The sequence below is a fragment of the Trichomycterus rosablanca genome, chromosome 17 (assembly GCF_030014385.1).
Source record: "Trichomycterus rosablanca isolate fTriRos1 chromosome 17, fTriRos1.hap1, whole genome shotgun sequence".
NCBI classification, from domain to species: domain Eukaryota; kingdom Metazoa; phylum Chordata; class Actinopteri; order Siluriformes; family Trichomycteridae; genus Trichomycterus; species Trichomycterus rosablanca.
Window position 1 is genome coordinate 29,195,882 of NC_086004.1, and position 23,285 is coordinate 29,219,166.

The following is a 23,285-nucleotide window of genomic DNA, read 5'->3' on the forward strand; positions in this document are numbered from 1 at the left end:
TGTTCTTCAATGGTCAGGACCCCCACAGGACCCCCACAGAGCAGGTATTATTTAGGTGGTGGATCATTCTCAGCACTGCAGTGACACTGACATGGTGGTGGTGTGTTAGTGTGTGTTGTGCTGGTATGAGTGGAGTTTTTAAACACCGTGTCCACTCACTGTCCACTCTATTAGACGCTCCTACCTAGTCGGTCCACCTTGTAGATGTAAAGTCAGAGACGATCGCTCATCTATTGCTGCTGTTTGAGTCGCTCATCTTCTAGACCTTCATCAGTGGTCACGGGACGCTGCCCACGGGGCGCTGTTGGCTGGATATTTTTGGTTGGTGGACTATTCTCAGTCCAGCAGTGACAGTGAGGTGTTTAAAAACAGCACAGCACAACACACACTAACACACCACCATCATGTCAGTGTCACTGCAGTGCTGAGAATCATCCACCACCTAAATAATACCTGCTCTGTGGTGGTATGTAGAGAAACAGATGGACTACAGTCAGTAATTGTAGAACTACAAAGTGCTTCTATAGGGTAAGTGGAGCTGATAAGATGGACAGCAAGTGTAGAAACAAGGAGGTGGTTTTAATGTTATGGCTGATCAGTGTACATGTAATTAAAATAGTAATAATAAGTGTTAGCTGATTTCTGATTGCTGTTGTCCACAATTTTTGGAAAATGGAACTTCCTGTAACACTCCTGCTCTACTCTGTACACAGACAGCTCGTGCTCGGGTAGATTCCAATAAGATATTTGTATTAGAGCCCAGGGTTTGAGACACAGCCAGCCTTTGTCCTCCTGATTAATTATCTCCTTGTAGGTGAGGACCAGAACGTGGCCTTTATTTCCTGTTTTATCTCGTGGCCCAGTTCTTTGTTCGGTTCTGAGCCAATCCTTGGCTCGGGATTTTCACTTAGTTCTCTTTTCTTCTCCTGCCTCGGTTTCCAATAATCGTTACCTGTCTGTCCTTGGCCATTTCGAGGCAGGAGTCTGAGAAATTAGGGCAGGTCCTCTGGGTCCGGCTGATAAACAGCATGTAAGAATGAGCCACCAACCCCAGGCCTGCTCGCCCTCCTCTTTCTTTCACTATCTCTGTAAACCAGCATCGCTCACAAACGTGTGGAGCTCCTGCCAAGCCCGGGTAAATTTCATTCATCAGACCTCCCAGCGCAGGGCAGAGGGGGGACGAGCAGGAGGAAATCCAAAGAGAAGGATTTATTTATTCCCTATAAAACAAGGTGTCATGACAGAATAGTGAAATGGAGAGTAAAAGGGGCCACATCTAATACCTGCACCAGTACATCAGAGACACATGCAATAACATTCCACCGCTAGCTAGAAATATACTGTATCAGCAATAAAACGCTATTTAGTGCAGATCTTTATGCTGGAAATATCTGTTCGTGAATCGTACAGCGGGTGATGTGTTTAGTGCACTTTTACACGTCTTCTGTCGTGACTTTATGAGCCAAAAGAGCCACAAGATGACCCAATAAAACGTCCTTTAAAACAAAAGCAAAAAAGTGGCTACGCTTTCAAGTAGGCAGTTCTGTATCTGCTAGGGTTTGCAATTTAAGTAGCCCAGCTGTGCTTCACCTCGCAAAAAAACAAGCTCAAAGATCTTTTTAAATTACTTTATATATTTTAATTGAGCCTTTTTGTTGGGATACAGAAACAAACTCACAACATGCTGGCAATAAACTTGGGCTTAGAGGTCAAAATCGGCACCTTTAAACTCGGCTGACGTTCGTTTCTGATCACATCAAACTCAGAATCAGGATCAGCTCTATTCTTATTTATTTATTTATTTTGTTCTATTTTATTCATGCGTTTTCTCCCGATTTAACGTAGTCAGTTCGTCTTATGCTGCTGTGGATCCCTGATTGCTTTCGAGGAGGGTATAATGCTGCTCACGTGCCCTCTGGCACAGCGTTTGAAGACCCCACCCATTTAGTCCGGTCATTTCCTCAACCCAGCAGACACGGTGGCCAATTTCTGTCTGCTGCAGGCCATGCCAATCGTGTCCGCTAGATAGCAGAGCCGAGATTCGAACCGGGGTGTTCAGAATCTCGGTGCTGGTGTGCTATCCCTTTGGCGCCTATCACCTGGGCGCCTATTGTTTCCGGCTGTTGGTAGCTCTCTACAATAAACAGACGATACAGTATACAGGCAAAACAATTTAAAAATGTACAGATTATAAAAAAAAAAAGCATAAGATAAACAATACAAATAAAAAATGAATGTCACACATCCCTCTGGCTCAAAACTAAGCCTAGCCCTTGTGGACTACATTTCCCAGGGTACCTTGGGTGATCACGTGACCTATCCCAGATCGGCCTCACCCGGTAACTGATTGTTTTCACCTGTTTCAGAGTCTAGTTCAGCTGTTTGCTTCGTTCAGTTCGTTGTGAAGTATCGTCTCTGATTCTCAGTGCGTACCGAGCCTTATTATTGCTCTTTGTACTTTCTGGTTTTGAGTTTTGGCCTTCTTTGTATTCCCCATTTTGTATATGTATGTTTGGTTATCGGCCTTTTGTCTTTTGCATTTTGTAATAAACCCTTTTAGCCTCATCGGCCGAACCTTACGATGAAATTACAGTATGAGACGATACAGTTTATGTAAAGTGCAGTGTGGGATGTAAACAACAGTGTAGTGTGGCAGTGTGGTGTGGGGTATAAACAACAGATCAGTATCGTTATTAATAACTTTGATGGCAGAAATGGTGCATTTTTATCAACCTTTCAATTGGAATATTTAGTGGATTGATGGAACTTGTAAGTACTTCATATTGTGTATTGGATTTAGTTGTGAGATTGTGTTAAATATGTGTGTGTATCAAATTATATACAGCCGGCATTTGAAGTCATTATCAGTAAATTGTGCATTATGAATTCAAGCAACACTATTTGATTGTAAATGATATAAATGGATGGATTAGGAAAGGATCTGACATATTTACAGCCTATATTATATTTGTACATTCGGTGGCACACTGTCACAGTGACAGTAATCAGTGTGTGGAACCTTGACCATGTGAAGGCTTTGGGCTGAACCAAGAAATAGACAAAACTAACTGAGATATATCTCTTCCACCCTACCAGTCCTGCATGTTGGTCATTGCTGCATACTTTGCTCGAACCTGTGTGCTGGGCTCTGTAGCGCCTTCCGGAGGGTGGGAGGTAAAAGGTTCGTATCCAGGATGTGAGAAGTCTATGATTATTTTCTCTGCCCGGTTCCTCGACAAAGAAAAAGCATTCTGATAGCAATTTGTGGCCGCTGTCAGGCATCATGGTGGTGGTGTTACACTCCAGCGTGGCTCTGCTACCAGCGAAACTAGAGTTCAATTCTTCAGCACAACCTGGAACCTTTAGCCAGGAGCTTAAATCACCTCCACGTCCCAAAACAGCTCCCTACAAAGCAGCACGTCTCTAACAAATGCTCATTAGCTGTCTTGTTCTTTTAAGAGGTTCACAAAAGGATGTCATTTGAGGTGTAGTGCTTTTGTTTTTACTCCACACGTCTGTACTGTTACACGTCTGGGGTCTGTCTGCTGTAAAGCACACGCCTTCATTAATTACGGTTCTTTATTACAGATGTGAGAAGTAATACTAGCTTTTGCTTCAACGATTTTTCATCTGCTTTGACCGCTGACCCCAATTTAAAGGCTCGTTTTTCATAACACAATCAAAACCCACGTCCACATTAAAGACCCGTCGAGTCATTTCAATATTTAATTCAACGTATTAATCTTTAAAAATTACATCCAGTGAGCACAAGGAGGCTCGCACATGGGTTCTTAACATTTTTATTTTAGAACTCGACAGCGTTTCTGCATAAAAGTACCACCGTGTTATATTAAGTAATAATAGTATTAATCTGACTGTTTAACAGCGTGCAGGACGAGCCGCTCTCCACTGACCATCAAACATGTACTAACCGAATACTCCAGATTTAAATGGGTCAAGACTATAAGAGAAAATTTAACTTTACCTAACATTAAATTCTTAACACTATAACGACAACTGAATCATATTTGATACATGAGTTTTAGAGACCTCTAAATGAACAGTATGTACATTGTTCTCCTGATGTGAAAACACCTGATGTGGACATTAGGGCTGGGCGATTTTGGCAAAAAAAAAAAAATCTCGATTAATTTTAAATTAAGGAACTCAAACTTTATAACAATAACTGTTTAACAATAATTAACATTAATTAAAACAAAATAGAAATCTTAATTAGCTATATCCTTTATAAGAATAACTCACAAACAACTCACTTTAAATATTGTGCAGCAGAACCTCCTTACATTAAGAAAAGTGCAAAACCACAAACAGTTCTTTACAGGTTTCTTAAAAGGAACTCGAGCCTGTTTACTGTTTCCACCACTGAGTGAGTCTGTATCAGTATCTACACTGGGGGGGGGGGGACATCAAGTAATCACTCAGCTCAGCTTTGATTTTGTCCTCTCGTTATTGGGGGGTGGATGAAGGTCTTAAGATCTGCTTCTAACAATATGGACTACAATTCCCATGCACCCACGGACTGTCACGTGACTATCACATGTCCCCGGTCAGCCAATCCTGATCGCGCTCAGCGACTCCGGAGTTTTGATTCTTTTCAGCTGTGTTCGATTCAGTGAATCTTAATTAAACTCTTCTGTTCGTGTGTCTCGTTTTGCCGATCGTGTTTGCGCTCCTTATTACTGAATCTAACCGTTACCGTGTATGACACTTCTTGTCTTCCGTTTACTGTATTCGTTTTCGCTGGTTTTGGACACTGTTTTTGCATTTTTGATATTAAACTTTCCCTGATTTATATTCCGCGAGCGTCTGCTCAGTTTCTGCCTCGTGACATGTTAGTATTTTAATTAAAATATAAAGTATGTACACAATCGCGATTGTCACATTTCTAACATCGGGTGAAAACGGTCACTCGAATTAACCGAATTAATCGTGAAAATCGCCCAGCCCTAGTGGACATTTAGATACATGTTTTCTGCCCCCCGGTCGATTATTCATGCACTGCATGCACCAGACGACATTTAATTGAGACGTCCAAAAAGACCGACGTCAATCAGTCACCCAGTTGTGGTTTTGCATTGATGCTTTTACCAATTTTGTGAAATAAAAGGTTAAAAAACACTCAAATTTTACTAATAGCAACAATAGCAATATTTCGTTTATAAGTACTTGATATATTGTACTTTAGCTTTACTTCTTTATTGTTTCCTGACGCTTCTTAATGGCGGAGATGCTTGATCTTGGAATACCGTATTCCGTTCTGTACCGGCGCATTCACATGTGCCGTTATTTCCTAAATGAGACGGCGGTGCACAAAACTAAACGTGACGTATTGTAGTAAAACAGCGAGTGAGGAATGTGATTAGTGGAGGAGCTTATGAGCAGTAATAATGAAGAGAAGTTTAGTCGCTCCTGTCTCCTTCTTTTACTACATTAAACCACGTTAAGCTTTATTTTCAACCAGAAGCGTTTTAGACTCTGGGAGAAGCTGATTCTGATTCTCATGATTTCTCAGAAGCTGGAGCTGTAACACAAGTTTAAAAGTGAAACAGGGAGGAGAATCCAGATAAACACAGATACACGTGGAGCTGTAACCCTGGATCTGACACTTATTCCACACTGATGCAGATTCAGCTCAGATTCACACTCACGCTGATGATGTTTTACTGCACCGCTCAAGCCGAGCGCTGAACAAAGCGGCTGTTCATTGTTATATAAATAAATATAATAAACACGTTGAGTTTAAGGGAAACGTTGAGTTTAAGGGAAACGTTGAGTTTAAGGGAACACGTTTTTCGACGAAGGGCGTCATGTTTCAAAGATGTCGAGTTTAGGGGACGTTGAGCTACAAGGTACCGCAGTACAAGATTTCAGCTGCTCTAAAGTCGTGTCTGATTCTCCTCTTCAGGACAAACAAATACACTCATAAAGCTTTTTAACGGGAAGTTTCAAAAGGAAGCGTTTGATGCTTGATCAGATTCTCATGCAGAACAAGAACAGACGTGAAAACTCCAGCGCAGACCTGGAACGTTCGACGCCTAGAGAATGAATAAATATCTTCTCAGACGTCGCCTTAAGAACCTTCAGATTCAGGTCACGAGCTTTGTAAAGATTCGGGGTATTTCTGTTCGCTTTTCTCACATTCTGCCTCTGAAGGTTCAGTAACACGTGGACTGGTGTTATAAATAGAAGGATTTTAACAGAAACCTGAAATTATTTATGTGATTTGTTTTTCTGTCTGATTTTTGAGTCCACTGTACATACGGAAAACAAAGAGAGATTCAGGCTCGTACCACTAAACAACAACCTACAGCGTGTGTACTCTTGACATTTTTAGAACCTGGTGGGTGGTGGGTGGCTTGGGCAGAATGGGTCAGCAGACTGGCATGTGTTTTTCTCCATCATATGTGGGAGCACACGCAATCCTCCTGCTTCTGTAAACCGGTCAGCTGTGGATACTTACAGAGAGCCCTGGCTTTCATGGATGACCAGGCTTTTTTAATCTGTATTCTTTCACCGCTTGACCACCGTGCTTGACACCACTCCAGCCAGATCTCTGCTTCACCCATGGGGATCTCAGGCTTTTGTGTAGACGCTCAGCAATGGAAATTCATTTCATGAAGCTTTTGACTCCGGTTATTGAGCTGATGTTGCTTGTAGAGGCAGTTTGGAACGATGCAGTGAGTAGAGAAACTAAGGGAAGGCCTTTTTTAAAGCGCTGTGCACTTTACATTTACGGCATTTAGCAGACGCTTTAATCCAAAACGACTTACAGTATACAGTCTAAGCAATTGAGGGTTAAGGGCCTTGCTCAAGGGCCCAACAGTGGCAAACTGGCAGTGGTGGGGTTTGAACCAGCAACCTTCTGCTTACTAGTCCAGTACCTTAATCGCTAGGCTACAACTTTAGCGCTTGGTAGCCTCAGTCTGTGAGTTGGTGTGTGGTCTAGGGCTTCATGGTGGCGTAGTAATGGTGGTGGGGCTGTTGTGTGTGCAGTGGTAGTAATCAAGAGGTTGCCAGTTCAAACCCCACCATTGCCAAGTTGCCACTGTTGCGCCCCTGGGCAAGGCCCTTAACCCTCCAATTGCCTAAAATATTAGTATTCAATAATAAGTGTAAGTCGCTTTGGATAAAAGTTGCTAAATGCCACAGATGTAAATGATTGTATACAGTTGTCATTTAAAGGCGTGTCTACATACTTCTGGCTGTATATTGTATGTGGCTTATATGATATATAGATTAAATTGACATTACCTTAACCGCTAGACTATAACCTTAGTGCTTGGTGGCCTCAGTCTATGAGTTGGTGTGAGGTCTAAGGTTTTATGGTGGGGCAGTAATGGTGGTGTGCAGTGGTAGCTCAGCAGTTAAGGTACTGGACTAGAAATCATGAGGTTGTCGGTTCACACCCCACCGTGCCAAGTTGCCACTGTTGGGCCCCTGGGCAAGGCCCTTAACCCTCAATTGCCAATTGGATAAAAGCGTCTGCTTGTATACAGTTGTCATTAAAAGGCGTGTCTACATACTTCTGGTCGTATATTGTATGTGGCTTGTATGATATATAGATAAAATTGACATTAGGGGGCGTTCGAATCTCAGCTCTGATACCGGTCAGCTGGGCGCCCACAATTGCCAGTGCAGACAGTGCAGCAGACAAAATCGGCCATCAGTCCGCTGGGTGGGAAAGACCGGACTAATAAGTGGGTGGATAAGGACCCTGGTTAGCAGCTTGGAGATCGGCGTGATATCCGGACTCGTGTGCGAATACACGAAGTCTGGGTGAATAAGAAAGGGTCAAGGGACTCTGCATGCGATGGAGGGGGCGTGGCGAAGGCGAATATACCCTCCTTGGACACGACTGGTATCCCTAGCAGTGGAAGACTAATTGGCTTTGCTAAAAATCAGGAAATAAAGGGAGAAAATGCAGAAATAAATAAATAAATAAATAAAAACATTAGGACATCAGGGTTGCAGCGTAATGCTGTAATAAATTAGCAGGCAGTGAAGAGAGCAGCTGATCTGTGTTATCTGTCCATGATAAGTGAACCGGAGAACCTAAAGATCTACACAGGCTTAGAGCAAAGGTAAATAGACTCAAAATTTAGTCATAGCAGCCCGTGACGCCAGAGGTCGGAGAATAACGGACTCCGAAAGCCCCAGCAGAATTAGAAGAAAAGCAGCGAAGGTTGGACCTGAGTGGAAAGGACAAACATGAAGGGAGAGACGGGTGTAGTTAAATGGAACCTGTGAGGGAATCGATGAGAGAAAACTGGACTGAGGGCAGAAGGAAATGAAATAGAGACCAGAGGGAATTGGGTCGGGTGAAATTATTTACCGGCGAGGCAGTGGGTCTAATAACTGCATGAAAGGTGACACATTCGAGGCCTGGCCGGACAATAGAGGTGTGCAGTGTTTTGGATACAACCAGGAATGAATACACGGCTCATACGGCCATACAGGTCGCCGTAAATAAAACCCGGAGCCGCACCGACCTGCACCGCGTCTGATGTTTGGATCGGGTGCTGCGAGGCTGTCGGCTAACAGGGAAAGTATTTCGTCTGGTTCCTCTCAGGGTTTTTCTTTGGCTCTGTCGCCCTTGGCTGTTCGACAGGGGTTTTTGATCCGTCAGTCCTGGATGCTCAGAGAAAATTTCTATTGTAAAATGTGCTGTACAGATAAAATGACTTGATTTAGACTCGACTTTATTTAATTTTCATATGTGTGTAGGTTACTTTAGTTTAATAATAAAGCTGTTACAAGTAGGGATGTAATGATGCACCAATACACAGTTACTGCCACGATTTAAAATCGGTAATTCAAGTAAAATGAATCGATATTCACTTTAAACAGCTAAGAGCACGTGCGCCAGCCACCTCCCCTGGTTACCAAATCGGGCTTTATTCAAAATGGGTAAAAATTCAAAGGTTGCGGTGGTGATTTATACCTGACTTGGCAACCCACTCACCACACAGGCGACCGCAGGTGAAGATGTGGAACTTGAGGATGCCCCCTCCAATTTCAAATCAAAAGTGTGGCAGCATTTTGGTCTCCTCAAGACAAAATAAAACGACCGGATACTGAACTACACAAATAGCACAACGAACATGATAAACTTATAAAGCTCCGGTCACCCCGCGTAAGCCAAAATCATTCATTAAAGGGCAAACCACGCTGACAAGCGCGTTTACACAACCGCTCGCTCAAGCGAGAGCAAAAGAGATCTCGAGGTGCATTGGCATTTTCATGGCAAAATATGTGAGACCAATTTCAGTAGCTGAAAATGAGGGATTTGGATTGCTGGGTAACACACTGGAGCCTAAATACTGCGTTCCATCGCGCCCGCACTTTAGCCATACTGTAATGCCAGCACTTTACTTTACAGCACTTTACTTTACAGCACTTTACTTTACAGCACTTTATTTTACAGCACTTTACTTTACAGCACTTTATTTTACAGCACTTTACTTTACAGCACTTTACTTTACAGCACTTTACTTTACAGCACTTTATTTTACAGCACTTTACTTTACAGCACTTTACTTTACAGCACTTTATTTTACAGCACTTTACTTTACAGCACTTTACTTTACAGCACTTTATTTTACAGCACTTTATTTTACAGCACTTTACTTTACAGCACTTTACCAAGCTTGGAGGCAAAACCTTAGGTTATTTATTTGAGGTTATTCTTTATTATTATTATTTTTTTATTTATTTAATGTGGAATTTGTTTTATGTGTGGCATTGTTTCGATCGTTTTTTATTGAGATAAATAAAAGCTAAGAACACGTACAGTATTCTATTTTATTATTTTAAAGAGAAATGATGAAAGGAAACTTTGTCATAATTTGTCTTTAATTTCATTTGTTTAAAAAATTGGGGAGAAATCGCATCGTGGACTCAGTATCGGGAATCGTATTGCATCGTGGGCAGAGTGTATCGTTACATCCCTAGGCTAACACAGCATGCAGAGAAACAGATGGACCACAGTCAGTAATTGTAGAACTACAAAGTGCTTCTATATGGTAAGTGGAGCTGATACACTGGACAGTGAGTGTAGAAACGAGGAGGTGGTTCTAATGTTATGACTGATCGGTGTACTATGAAAGGAGAAGACGACTCGACCTTGAGCCAGAAAGCCGCACACTGTAGCTCATGTTTCCAGCTGTGTAGATCTTATAATCTTCGCTCTCTCGGGTTTTATTGTAATAACTCGCTCTTATTTTTCGGTGACAGGCTGTCGGGCTTCACCGGCACGCGGGTGTAAGTACGACTACACAGGCACTTCATATCTGTCACCAAAATTCTAACGTCTGACATGCTTTTCGATAGAACATGGCAACTCCGGTAGCGATCTCGGCCTCTTTTTATGTTCCGCCCGTCTTTATTTTCCGGCGTCGTAGCAGGACGGCGCTGAAAGTGGGGAGTGAACCTGCTTTAGGGCTAATTGGATACGACGCTGTCTGATTTATATTCATACAGCAGAGAGCACTGAGACTAGACGAGAAGAAATTGGGGTATGAGGGATATTAAGATGTTTTCTTCAGGCTGTTTTGTTTATTTATATAGCTTCCAACATTAAAAATACATGTTTTGTATCTTTATAAAACAATCCAACCGTAATAAAATATAACACGTGTGTATAATATGAGGTGAGGATGAAATAGTGTTTTGTTAAGGCACAGCTTGTCAAATCGTGACTTGATGGACACAGGAAAGGGCCTTCCCTAAAAACTGGGGCGGCACAGTCGCCTCACAGCAAGAAGGTCCTGGGTTCGATCTGTGTGGAGTTTGCATGTTCTCCCCGTGTCTGCGTGGGTTTCCTCCCACAGTCCAAAAACATGCAGTCAGGTTAACTGGAGACACTGAATTGCCCTATAGGTGAATGAGTGTGTGTGTGTGTGTGTCCTGCGATGGACTAACGCCCCGTCCAGGGTGTTACTGTGTGCCTTGCGCCCATTGAAAAGCTGGGATAGGCCCCCGAAGTCAGTCACAGGACACACACACACACACACACACACACAGACACACTAACTAAATTAACCTGACTGCATGACTTTGGACTTGTGGGAGGAAACCGGAGCACCCGGAGGAAACCCACACAGAAAGGATTCGAACCCAGACCCTTCTTGCTTCTTACCCTGCCACCTACCAAACATCAGTTCTGATTTCCAGGTGATAAATCCAGATGTTTGAAGGTTATATAAACATTATTGAGTCAGTAAGATGCTAAAGGAGGCTGTAACCGTTACTTCTCGCTATAAACCGATACCTGAAAGGGCCTTCCCTAAAACTGAAGTCTGCTTTTCCACCACTTTATCCTGGTCAGGGTTGCGGTGGGTCTGATTTGTTAGACGGAAAGCAGGAAACACCTCGGGGAGGTCGGCAGTCTATGACAGGACACACACACACACACACACACACACACACACTAATTAAATTGGCCTGACTGCATGTCTTTGGACTTGTGGGAGGAAACCGGAGCACCCGCAGGAAACCCACACAGAAAGGCTTCTTGCTTCTTACCGTTCCACCTTGCCAAACATCAGTTCTGATTTCCGTTTAATAAATCCAGATGTTTGAAGATTATATAAGCATTATTTAGTCAGTACGATGGTAAAGGAGGCTGTAACCGTGGCTCCCTGCTATAAACCGACATAAACACACACACACTAATTAAATTGGCCTGACTGCATGTCTTTGGACTTGTGGGAGGAAACCAGAGCACCCGGAGGAAACCCACACAGAAAGGATTCAAACCTAGGGAGTCGAACCCGGACCCTTCTTGCTGTCAGGTGACCCTTCATGCCACCCTGCCAAGCATCAGTTCTGATTTCTGAGTGATAAATCCAGATGTTTGAAGGTAATATAAGCATTATTTAGTCAGTACGACGGTAAAGGCGGCTGTAACCGTGGCTCCCCGCCGTAACCGCTACCTGAATGCGCCGGTTCCTTCTCGTTCGTGACGTCGAAGCCCGTCGGCCAAACAGCAGCGCGTGGTGGAACTTTATAAATCATCGGTTTCAGATTGAGGCTTGTGCACAAGCTATTACTGCACTGCTGGAGGCCCCAAACCCTCCGAATTCGGTCTGATCCTGACAGGTTCGACCTCAGCGGGATGGAAGCGGCAAAACACGAAGGGAAACGTAGAGAAAAAGCTGGAAAACCTGACAGGAAAATTGCAGCAGTTCGGCTGAACGTAATTTTGTTTTTCTTATAATTGCACGACATTTCAGTCGGGTCAGAACGACACCACCGGACCTAACGGATTTATCGTTAGTGATACAGTAACTGTCTGAACTATGAAGGTTTTCTAAAGGCATATAGCATTATCTACTCACAGGTTGCTCTTATGGGCGGCACGGTGGCTCGGTGGGTCGCATCACAGCAAGAAGGTCCTGGGTTCGATCCCCAGGCGGGGCGGACCTGGTCCTTTCTGTGTGGAGTTTGCATGTTCTCATGTGTGTGTGTGTGTGTGTGTGTCCTGCGATGGACTGGCGCCCCGTCCAGGGTGTTACTGTGTGCCTTGCGCCCATTGAAAAGCTGGGATAGGCTCCAGCACCCCCCTGATTGGATAAACGGTTAAGAAAGTGAGTGAGTGAGAGGTTGCTCTTATGGCTTTAATTTGTGGATCTGTGGTTTGAATCTCAGCTGTGCTATCAGCCTGTGGGGCGTCTACACACATGATGGGTCTGTTCGAAATCCTAGTGAGCTGCCTTGCTGCCTAATGCCTACCTGATCAGCTGCCTCAGTAGAGAGGATTCTAATAAGACATCGAACTCACAAGGCAGATTATTCAGACGCTCTACTCAGTAAGCGATTACGCCGATTACCGACGGTAATAACGTCTCCCTCCGTGTACCGAAAACGCTTAAACCGTCCCTGACGAGCCCGAATTTACAACTAAACGACACTCGTATAATTACACCTTCATACAGATTAAACATCAGTGAGAATCTATTTACATTTGATAAGAACTCTGTTGGTTGCTCCACATTCCATCCGTCCACCACGTTTGTCGTTTTTTGTGAGAGAAGTCGCGCCGCACTGAATGCTGGGATTGATCTTCAGCGCCGAGGAGGCGTCGGACGCTCCCTCGTCATTCGGTCAGATCGTCACTCGGAATTAAGGCGCCTCAGTAGGAGCATTTTAAGGGAGCTAAGGATTTAGACACGCCCTCTTCTCGGGAGTGTAGGATGACGTAAGATGTGTCTAAGAGGAAACATTCTTGACCTGAAGTTGCATAATCACATGATCTGTGTCGTACATCGTCGCATTCATCACACGTCTAATCATCTGTTCATTTTATTGTCGGTTCGCCCGGTCAGACAGCGATGAATTTTATTAGAACACGTTCCAATCGATTTCGTTTAGACGGGGATTATCGTGTCAGCGATGTCAGCGATGTCTCTGCCCCGCCGCGCGTCTCTGCTAGCCCTCGGCTCACTTTAATTGCGGCCGCGGGTCCGCGTCTGTGTGTCTCGGATGCTTCGGCGGCCGCCTCTCCAGAGCCCCGAAATTTCACTTTGATCTGTCGAGTGAGTCTCGGAGACGCCGGCCCCGAAATAACAGCGGCGACACGATTTCTGCTCCTCTGTGCGTTGGTTTCAGGACGTGTTGATATAAAAGGTCAGAGCACTTCAGGGTGAACGTTTCGTGATGATGAGTACGTATTAATGTACACGGTAACCTATAGCCAGACGTTCTCGCCGGTGTTTTAACAATGTGAGGAGACTTTTCTGTACGTTTGTTTTTTAGCTTTTAAGAATAGAAACCGTGTTTAACAGTATCAGGTGCTGCAAACAATCATTACCAGAGATATTATTCATGTTTACATCTCTGACATTTAGCAGATGCAGGGATTTACAGAAGAGCTTCCTCAGTAAACATTTCCTTAATCTAGTACAAGTACACGATGATCCAACAACACAAATCTGCTTCAACTCTGTTAGAACCAAAGTACAAGTGATTTTTAAATAGTTTCAGTTTCTTCTGCTTAGTAAAGAGGTGATAAAGGTCTTTAATCATCTTTTAAAAATGGAGAGAAGCTCCCGTATACACCGATCGACATAACATTATGACCACCTTCCTATTCTGACACCTCTCTATCAGAACCAGCATGAACTTCTTCAGCAGTTTGAGACGGGCCAGCCTTCGCTCCCCACGTGCGTCAATGAGCCTTGGTCGCCCATGACCCTGTTGACCACTTTTTATAGATACTGACCACTGCAGACCGGGACACACCCCACAAGAGCTGCAGGTTTGGAGATGCTCTGACCCGGTCGTCTAGCCATCACAATGTGGCCCTCAGATCCTCACGCTCGCCCATTTCTCCTGCTTCTAACATCAACTTTGAGGATAAAATGTTCACTCACTGCCTGATATGGATATGGAGCCACTAACAGGTGCCGTGATGACGAGATGATCAGTGTTATTCACTTCACCTGTCAGTGCTCAGAATGTTACAGTGTATCACATAAGTGAGTACACCCCTCACATTTCTGCAGATATTTAAGTATATCTTTTCATGGGACAACACTGACAAAATGACACTGACACAATGAAAAGTAGTCTGTGTGCAGCTTATATAACAGTGTAAATTTATTCTTTCCTCAAAATAACTCAATATACAGCCATTAATGTCTAAACCACCGGCAACAAAAGTGAGTACACCCCTTAGTAAAAAGTCCTGAAGTGTCAATATTTTGTGTGGCCACCATTATTTCCCAGAACTGCCTTAACTCTCCTGGGCATGGAGTTTACCAGAGCTTCACAGGTTGCCACTGGAATGCTTTTCCACTCCTCCATGACGACATCACGGAGCTGGCAGATATTCGAGACTTTGCGCTCCTCCACCTTCCGCTTGAGGATGCCCCAAAGATGTTCTATTGGGTTTAGGTCTGGAAACATGCTTGGCCAGTCCATCACCTTTACCCTCAGCCTCTTCAATAAAGCAGTGGTCGTCTTAGAGGTGTGTTTGGGGTCATTATCATGCTGGAACACTGCCCTGCGACCCAGTTTCCGGAGGGAGGGGATCATGCTCTGCTTCAGTATTTCACAGTACATATTGGAGTTCATGTGTCCCTCAATGAAATGTAACTCCGCAACACCTGCTGCACTCATGCAGCCCCAGACCATGGCATTCCCACCACCATGCTTGACTGTAGGCATGACACACTTATCTTTGTACTCCTCACCTGATTGCCACCACACATGCTTGAGACCATCTGAACCAAACAAATTAATCTTGGTCTCATCAGACCATAGGACATGGTTCCAGTAATCCATGTCCTTTGTTGACATGTCTTCAGCAAACTGTTTGCGGGCTTTCTTGTGTAGAGACTTCAGAAAAGGCTTCCTTCTGGGGTGACAGCCATGCAGACCAATTTGATGTAGTGTGCGGCGTATGGTCTGAGCACTGCCAGGCTGACCCCCCACCTTTTCAATCTCTGCAGCAATGCTGACAGCACTCCTGCGCCTATCTTTCAAAGACAGCAGTTGGATGTGACGCTGAGCACGTGCACTCAGCTTCTTTGGACGACCAACGCGAGGTCTGTTCTGAGTGGACCCTGCTCTTTAAAAACGCTGGATGATCTTGGCCACTGTGCTGCAGCTCAGTTTCAGGGTGTTGGCAATCTTCTTGTAGCCTTGGCCATCTTCATGTAGCGCAACAATTCGTCTTTTAAGATCCTCAGAGAGTTCTTTGCCATGAGGTGCCATGTTGGAACTTTCAGTGACCAGTATGAGAGAGTGTGAGAGCTGTACTACTAAATTGAACACACCTGCTCCCTATGCACACCTGAGACCTAGTAACACTAACAAATCACTTGACATTTTGGAGGGAAAATGACAAGCAGTGCTCAATTTGGACATTTAGGCGTGTAGTCTCTTAGGGGTGTACTCACTTTTGTTGCCGGTGGTTTAGACATTAATGGCTGTATATTGAGTTATTTTGAGGGAAGAATAAATTTACACTGTTATATAAGCTGCACACAGACTACTTTTCATTGTGTCAAAGTGTCATTTTGTCAGTGTTGTCCCATGAAAAGATATACTTAAATATCTGCAGAAATGTGAGGGGTGTACTCACTTTTGTGATACACTGTATGCCTGCTCGGTGTATGCTCCAATGCTCCCATATACATTCACGGTTGTCAAAAATGATCCAGACCCACGACTCCAACTTGACCAACTAATATGCTAGGAGAAAATCTTAACCTCTCCAGCCATGACTGTGACCTTTCATGTAAACACCGGGGTCTGTGTGAAAACCTGCGATCGCTCTACATAGACGCGTTTTACATCGTCCTACACTCCCGAGAAGAGGGCGTGTCTAAATCCTTAGCTCCCTTAAAACGCTCCAACTGAGGCGCCTGAATGACGAGGGAGCGTCCGACGCCTCCTCGGCGCTGAAGGCGATCCCAGCATTCAGTGCGGCATAAAAAATTTCTCACAAAAAACTACAAACATGGCGAACTAATATAAAGTGGAGCAACCAACGGAGTTTCAAATGTAAATAAATTATCGTTGATGTTTAATCCGTATAAAGGTGTAATTATACGCTCATCAGGGACAGTTTAAGCGTTTTCGGTGCACGGAGGGAGACGTAAGCTGGTAGAGCGTCTAAATAATCTGCCTTATGAGTCCAGGTCTGATTAGAATCCTCTCTACTGAGGCAGCTGATCAGGTAGGCATTAGGCAGCAAGGCAGCTCACTAGGTTTCAGACAGACCCAGAGCTTCTGTTCTGTTTTGTTCTATTTATCATTAAAATTGACCCCCATAGGACTCACACTGACCGGATGATGTTTGTGCACTGGACCGTTCTCAGCACTACAGCAACATGACGCTGGTGTAGCTTGTACAGGAATCAATAAATGTATGTAGCAGATAGATTCGGTGTCATTCTGAAGGTTTTTTTTGGAAGGTGGGGGAGAAGAGGGGTTGCTCTCCTTACCCCTTAATTAATCCAACGTTTCAACACACAAGCCGAGCTACAGCTCAAAAATATCTGTGAGCGACGGGAGAAAAACAAGCCGAAGCGAATCTCAGAAGGACTCACAGCAGCAGGAGAAGTTAACAGGTTACAACACCGCTGCCAGCGCTGATGTCAGTACAGGACGACGCCTCCAGCAGCACCGAGGAGACGATATATATCGGAAATAAAAACACACCGAGCAGAAACAGCAAGCCAGCTCCCGCAGACGAGCGGAAACCTAACACGAGCAGACGGACGTGAACGACGGCAGAAGCGGCGTGGCAGGGATGAAGCTTTGTGTCAGGGATCGGCTTAGTGTTTGCATGCTAATGTGGTGACCTCGGGCGGCGTGGAGCGAGATGCTTATAGGTGGATTTGCACTGTTACTTGCTTTGTGTGATAAAAAATAATCAAATGTGTTAGTGATGAAAGGTCGGGGGGATAAAATTACTTCCTTTATTATTCTGCAGTGCAGGGGGTCCTGCAACCCAACCCTGGCGAATATGAAAGAAAAACTATATTATAGTCCCGTATATTAGAGGACTAGATTTATCACCTCGCTCTGTAGTCTTACTTGTGTTGATTTACTGCTTATAACTTGATAAAGACGAGCTTCCAGGCTCTTTATTTATTTATTTATTTATTTAACTACATTCTTAACACCGGGGGTCCGTCTGAAAACCTAGTGAGCGTCCTCACTGCCTCAGTCGAGAGGATTCTAATCAGACATCAAAACTCACAATACAGATTATTTAGACGCTCTGCTTCTATATATACAGAGATACACCGATTACGCCACAGCAGTCTTAGCTTACTAAGCTAACACAGTTAGCCTCAAAACGTTCAAACCGACGCTAGCACGCCAGCTGACGTCTCCCTCCGTGTACCGAAAGCGCTTAAACCGTCCCTGACGCCCCAATTTACAAATCAACGACACTCGTATAATCACACCTTCATACAGATTAAACATCAATAAGAATTTATTTACATTTGACAAGAACTCCGTTGGTTGCTCCGCATCCCGTCCGTCCGCCACGTTTGTAGTTTTTTGTGTGAGAGAAGTGGTGCCGCACTGAATGCTGGGATTGCCCTCAGTGCTGAGGAGGAGTCGGGCGCTCCCTCGTCATTCGGTCAGATCGTCACTCGGAATTAAGGCGCCTCAGTAGGAGCATTTTAAGGGAGCTAAGGATTTAGACACGCCCTCTTCTCGGGAGTGTAGGACGATTGTAAATGCATGTGTAGGGAGATCATCAGGTTTTCGGACAGATCCTCGTCGTGCCCGGTGATTCCAGAGAAATCGCACCCACAACCCTGACCAGAATAAAGTGAATGAGTGAATGAATAAATAAATGAATGAATAAATGAATAAATGCCTTTATTGTCAATTTGTATATAAAATACAACCATTTTTCTCTGTGCAACTCTTTGAAAAACAAGAACATACACGCGTACACAACAACGATGAAATACACACAACAATTAAGTCCTTAAAATAAAAACACGTGGTGGTAAACATGAGAGTGATGACGATGCGGTCGGGCGTCTACACGGACCTGATCGGCTGTGCCTGAGGAGGGCGAGTTAATCGATGGTTCTTTAAATCAGCCACGTTTACCCACGGTGTTGCTCACAGTGTCCGGCGCCACGTAAACACGTCTGTCTTGAGATTCACCCGGCGGCTGTAAACTTTAATTCATTATTAGCCTTATTAGCATCGTAGCTGCACCGCGGCGTGATTAATTGCTTTAATAGCAGCGTTCGAGGAGGAAACCCCTGGCAGCATGTGTGAAGTGTTCTGCTGTGATTAGAACAGAGCGGCTGAATGATGGGGCCGTGTGTGTGTGTGTGTGTGTGTGTGTGTGTGCCGAGTTTCTCTCGGTTCGGTTCGGAAACGTCGTCTCCAATTAAAAAGTCACATCTGGATGGAGACGCGCTCGGGCAAGCTGGAGCTCCACGGTCTAAAGTCTGAAAGTCTAAATACTTCAGAGGGACTGTTTACTCAGTAATCTTCTGCTACTTTTATTCTTAGCGGATAAATAAAATTGGGACGGTGGTGACCTAGTGGCTAGAGCTCTGGGCTATCAACCGGCCACTGTTGGGTCCTTGAGCGAGGCCCTTAACCCTGTCTGCTCCAGGGGCGCCGTACGATGACTGACCCTGCGCTCTGACCCCGGCTTCCAAACAAGCTGGGATATGCGAAGAAAGAATTTCATTGTACTGCACACCTGTATATGTATATATGACAAATAAAGTAAATATTCTTCTTCTTCTTCTTCTAAATCACACAGAGCTCTATTACAGTAGACCCGGGTTCGAGTCTCGGCGATGCTCCGGGCGAGTGGCTCTGTCATGAGGGCAATGGGAGAGAAACTGGACCTACCCCGACCCTAATCGGGATAAAGCCGTCAATCTAAATTCATTCGTTTGTTTATTATTGTTTGTTTTACCACCTCTTTATGCTGGTCAGGGTCTGATTCACTGGGCGAAAGGCTAAAACATCGCAAACGGGGGGCATTGATAAAAACTTAATAAATAATATCACAATGCAGCCCAGTCTTAATAAATAAGAAACTAAGGTCACTTTTGATGTAATTGCAGTTGTTTTTCCGACTGAATTGCTATAAGGATTAGGCGATGAGTTAAAAACGTCGGTACAGTAATCCCTCCTCGAAAGGTGAAAATCCGCGAAGTAAAACCATGTGTTTATGTGGTTATTCTTATAACCCGATTCCATCGGCTTTAGCATTTAGCATCTTGCCATTAAAACCAATGGATTGAGGTAGCACAGCATGCTAACGTCAATATAGCATCTCCCTTCATGTAACGATAACGGTTACATTTCCTGACAAGCCCGAACTTGCAGATAAAAACACTCGGTACAAGTTTATACAAGTTAAAAATCAGTAATATTTTATTTACGTTTCAAAAGAACTCCATTCGTTTGTCCGTACCATCAGCCATGTCTATTTTTCTGCGAGAGAGGAGCACCCGACCCGCAATGAATTCTGGGATTGTCTTGATCACTAAGGCAGCGTCGGATGCTCACTGGTTTTTTGAGTGAAAATAACGTTGAAACGTTAAGAAGTGAGGATATTACGGCATCTAGGATTTGGAACAGCCTCCTAATCGGGAGCGCAGCACAGGATGACGTGAAATGCGTCTATGTAGAGAGAGAGCGCACTAGCTTTTCAAACACACCCCTTGTCTGCAGAAATCCGCGAACAAGCGAAAAATCTGCGATTTATATTTAGACGCTTGCAAATAAAATCCGCGATAGAGTGAAGCCGCAAAAGTCGAAGCGCGATATAGCGAGGGATTACTGTATTATGGTTTGGCGTGGACGGTTAAGGTTACTACTCTAAAGCTCGTGTATATCCAGTGTATTCTGATATAAACTATATTTTAAGTCAGATTTATTTGTATAGCCCTTTTTACAACAAGCAACTTTACAGAATCCAGGACCCACAGACCAAAGACCCACTGCTGAGCACCCGAGGGCGACGGCGGCGAAGAAAAACTGCCGTAAAATTACAGGAAGGAACCCTGAGAGGAACCAGACTCAGCAGGGACCTTCGTCCTCCTCGGGTACCTGGAGAATCATTTAAATATATAGAATTCACACAAACCAAACATACACAAAACTAAATTGAGCTAAATGTTATAACTAGTAAAAAATAGTATAATAATATAAACAATTTGAGTTTTTTATTATTCAGTCCGGTCTGTAATAACAGCCGTAGTGAGTTCTGGACATTTTTGGTGCAAACATCTAGCAGGAAGCTCCTCTTCTCACTCCGTATCTTGCGTTCTCATTGGCTGGAGCTCGACGCTGCACTCACTGCCGGTCGTAACCTGGTCGTAACACTTTTAACACTACAGGATTTGAAGTTGCTGACAGGTCCAGATATTTAGCATGTCAGATATTCTTCAGGAGTGGTCAGCGATGGCCTTTTAGATTGCATCTTTGATTTTAGCGCGTCCAGTTTTTTTACTCTTTACGGTGCTGACCCCACCCGGATTGAGGAGAGCGAACTGACACACGCGCGTGTGCAGCACCCGGCTGCATCTTTTCACCTGCACGAGGCGAGTTCATATGCGGGTCGGCTTTGTGTACAGAGAGCCACACCCTGATCGGCATTATTCCTCGAATCTGTGCAGACGCCATCAATCAGCCAGCAGAGGTCGCAATTGCATCAGTTATGACGTCCCTATCCGGCTCATTTACCCAGCCGGATGGCAGAGCTGAGATTCTATATGATGTACTTAAAATCCCAGCTCTGGTGTGCTAGTGCGTTTTACCGACGAGTCGATTTTTAAGCCTCGGAAGAATATCGAAGGCCAATTCGCTTTCAGGCTGGCATGTCTGTCAGTAGACTGAAAAACATGAATTCAGTAATTACAAGTGGCGTCCCAATACTTTTGTCCATGTTGTGTAACCTGGTCAGCTCAAGACCTTTGAATCTAAAGTGACTTACAGCACTGTGACTGTTTATTGTCTAAGCAATTAATGGTTAAGGGCCTTTCTCAAGGGCCCAACAGGCAACCTTGTGCTGGTGCGGCTTGAACCAGCGACCTTCTGATTACTAGTTCATTACTTAACCTTTAGACTACAGCTGCCCTGTATTTACGTCTGTCTCTGTTTTGTCCCGCAGATACACAGAGAGCCGTTCAGGTTCCCCCCCGAACCGCAGACCAACTGTTGGAGCTTTTTAGGACCCAGAACGAGTTCACGTTCGTGGCTTCCATCCAGCAGAAAGCGTCCACGTCTGGGGTGCTGTTCTCCATCCATGAGTCTGAGCACAGGTAACTAATCCTCTTCCATGTTAGTGTGAACGCTTACGTCTGCACTGTTCTTGTTTTGAGACTGTTGAGGTTGCAAAAGTGTGTGTGTGTGTGTATGGGGGGGGGGTTAAAATATTTTTTTGTTTAACTTATTTTAACTCAGATTAAGAGGGGCTGTGATTGTCACACTGTCACACACCCCCTTCAAAAGACCTTCCCCCCCGTAACTCCCCATGCAGACGCCTTGACCGGCCACTAGAGGTCGTAGTTTCAGCAGTGATAAAAACCCCCTGCCCTGACCATCGTAGCTCTGACCATCGTACCTCCCCCCCTACAGACATCTGTGCAGTGGTAGCTTGGTGGTTAAGGTACTGGATTAGTAATCAGAAGGTTGCCGGTTCAAGCTGCCACTGTTGGGCCCCTGAGCATGGCCCTTAAACCTCAATTGCTCAAATCAAGTTCAGTCATGATTGTAAGTGTCTTTGGACGAAAGAGATCTGCTAAAATGTCGCAGATGTAAATGTAATGTTTAGGCGCACTGCCGGTCGATACCACAGCTGGGACTGGAACTCAAGATTCCAGATGTTTACGTTAGATGTGTAGCAATAGATACAAATATACTGACATGGTGGTGGTGTGTTAGTGTGTGTTGTGCTGGTATGAGTGGATCAGACACAGCAGCGCTGCTGGAGTTTTTGAACACCTCACTGTCACTGCTGGACTGAGAATAGTCCACCAACCAAAAATATCCAGCCGACAGCGCCCCGTGGGCAGCGTCCTGTGACCGCTGATGAAGGTCTAGAAGATGAGCGACTCAAACAGCAGCAATAGATGAGCGATCGTCTCTGACTTTACATCTACAAGGTGGACCGACTAGGTAGGAGTGTCTAATAGGTGTCTGATCCAGTCATACCAGCACAACACACACTAACACACCACCACCATGTCAGTGTCACTGCAGTGCTGAGAATCATCCACCACCTGAATAATACCTGCTCTGTGGGGGTCCTGTGGTGAAAGCAGGTTAAAATAAAGCATGCAGAGAAACAGATGGACTACAGTCAGTCATTGTAGAACTACAAAGTGCTTCTATATGGTAAGTGGAGCTGATAAAATGGACTCTGAGCTCTTATCGGTGATTAGTTATGGAAAACAGGATCAGACTTTGTTTTTGGAGCATGAAGCAGACGGAGGGGATTCGTTCACGAGCTGCCGACTCTGTACGACCCATGAAACCAGATTGGGTCGGGTTATGATTCCCAGGCTTTATATAGCAGCTTGTTAAAGTTCTCTCGTACTGAGCCGTAACGATTGACCGTCATGTTCCTGCGATTATTCCGTTTTGCCCGCGCAGCATTCTGCAGCTTAAGCTAAATCCCAGCGGAAATCTTCAAAACCTCGGCACTTTTTTTCCACCGGTATTTTCCGCTTTTACAAACTCTATTAGTCTGTCCTGGATTCTGACAGGGTTTTATTAACGTTAACAATGTGCTCAGGATTAAACACGGT

At 44.5% G+C, this 23,285-nt stretch overlaps 1 protein-coding gene across 1 annotated transcript in view; it reads left to right on the top strand.

The window, feature by feature from the left end:
- The window catches only part of LOC134331915 (protein kinase C-binding protein NELL1-like), a 194,655-nt gene that overhangs the window by 34,165 nt on the left and 137,205 nt on the right, over positions 1-23,285 (top strand). The window contains exon 3 of the mRNA XM_063013452.1: positions 21,647-21,797. Coding sequence (XP_062869522.1) covers positions 21,647-21,797 — 151 coding nt within the window. The remainder of the gene's footprint in view (positions 1-21,646; positions 21,798-23,285) is intronic.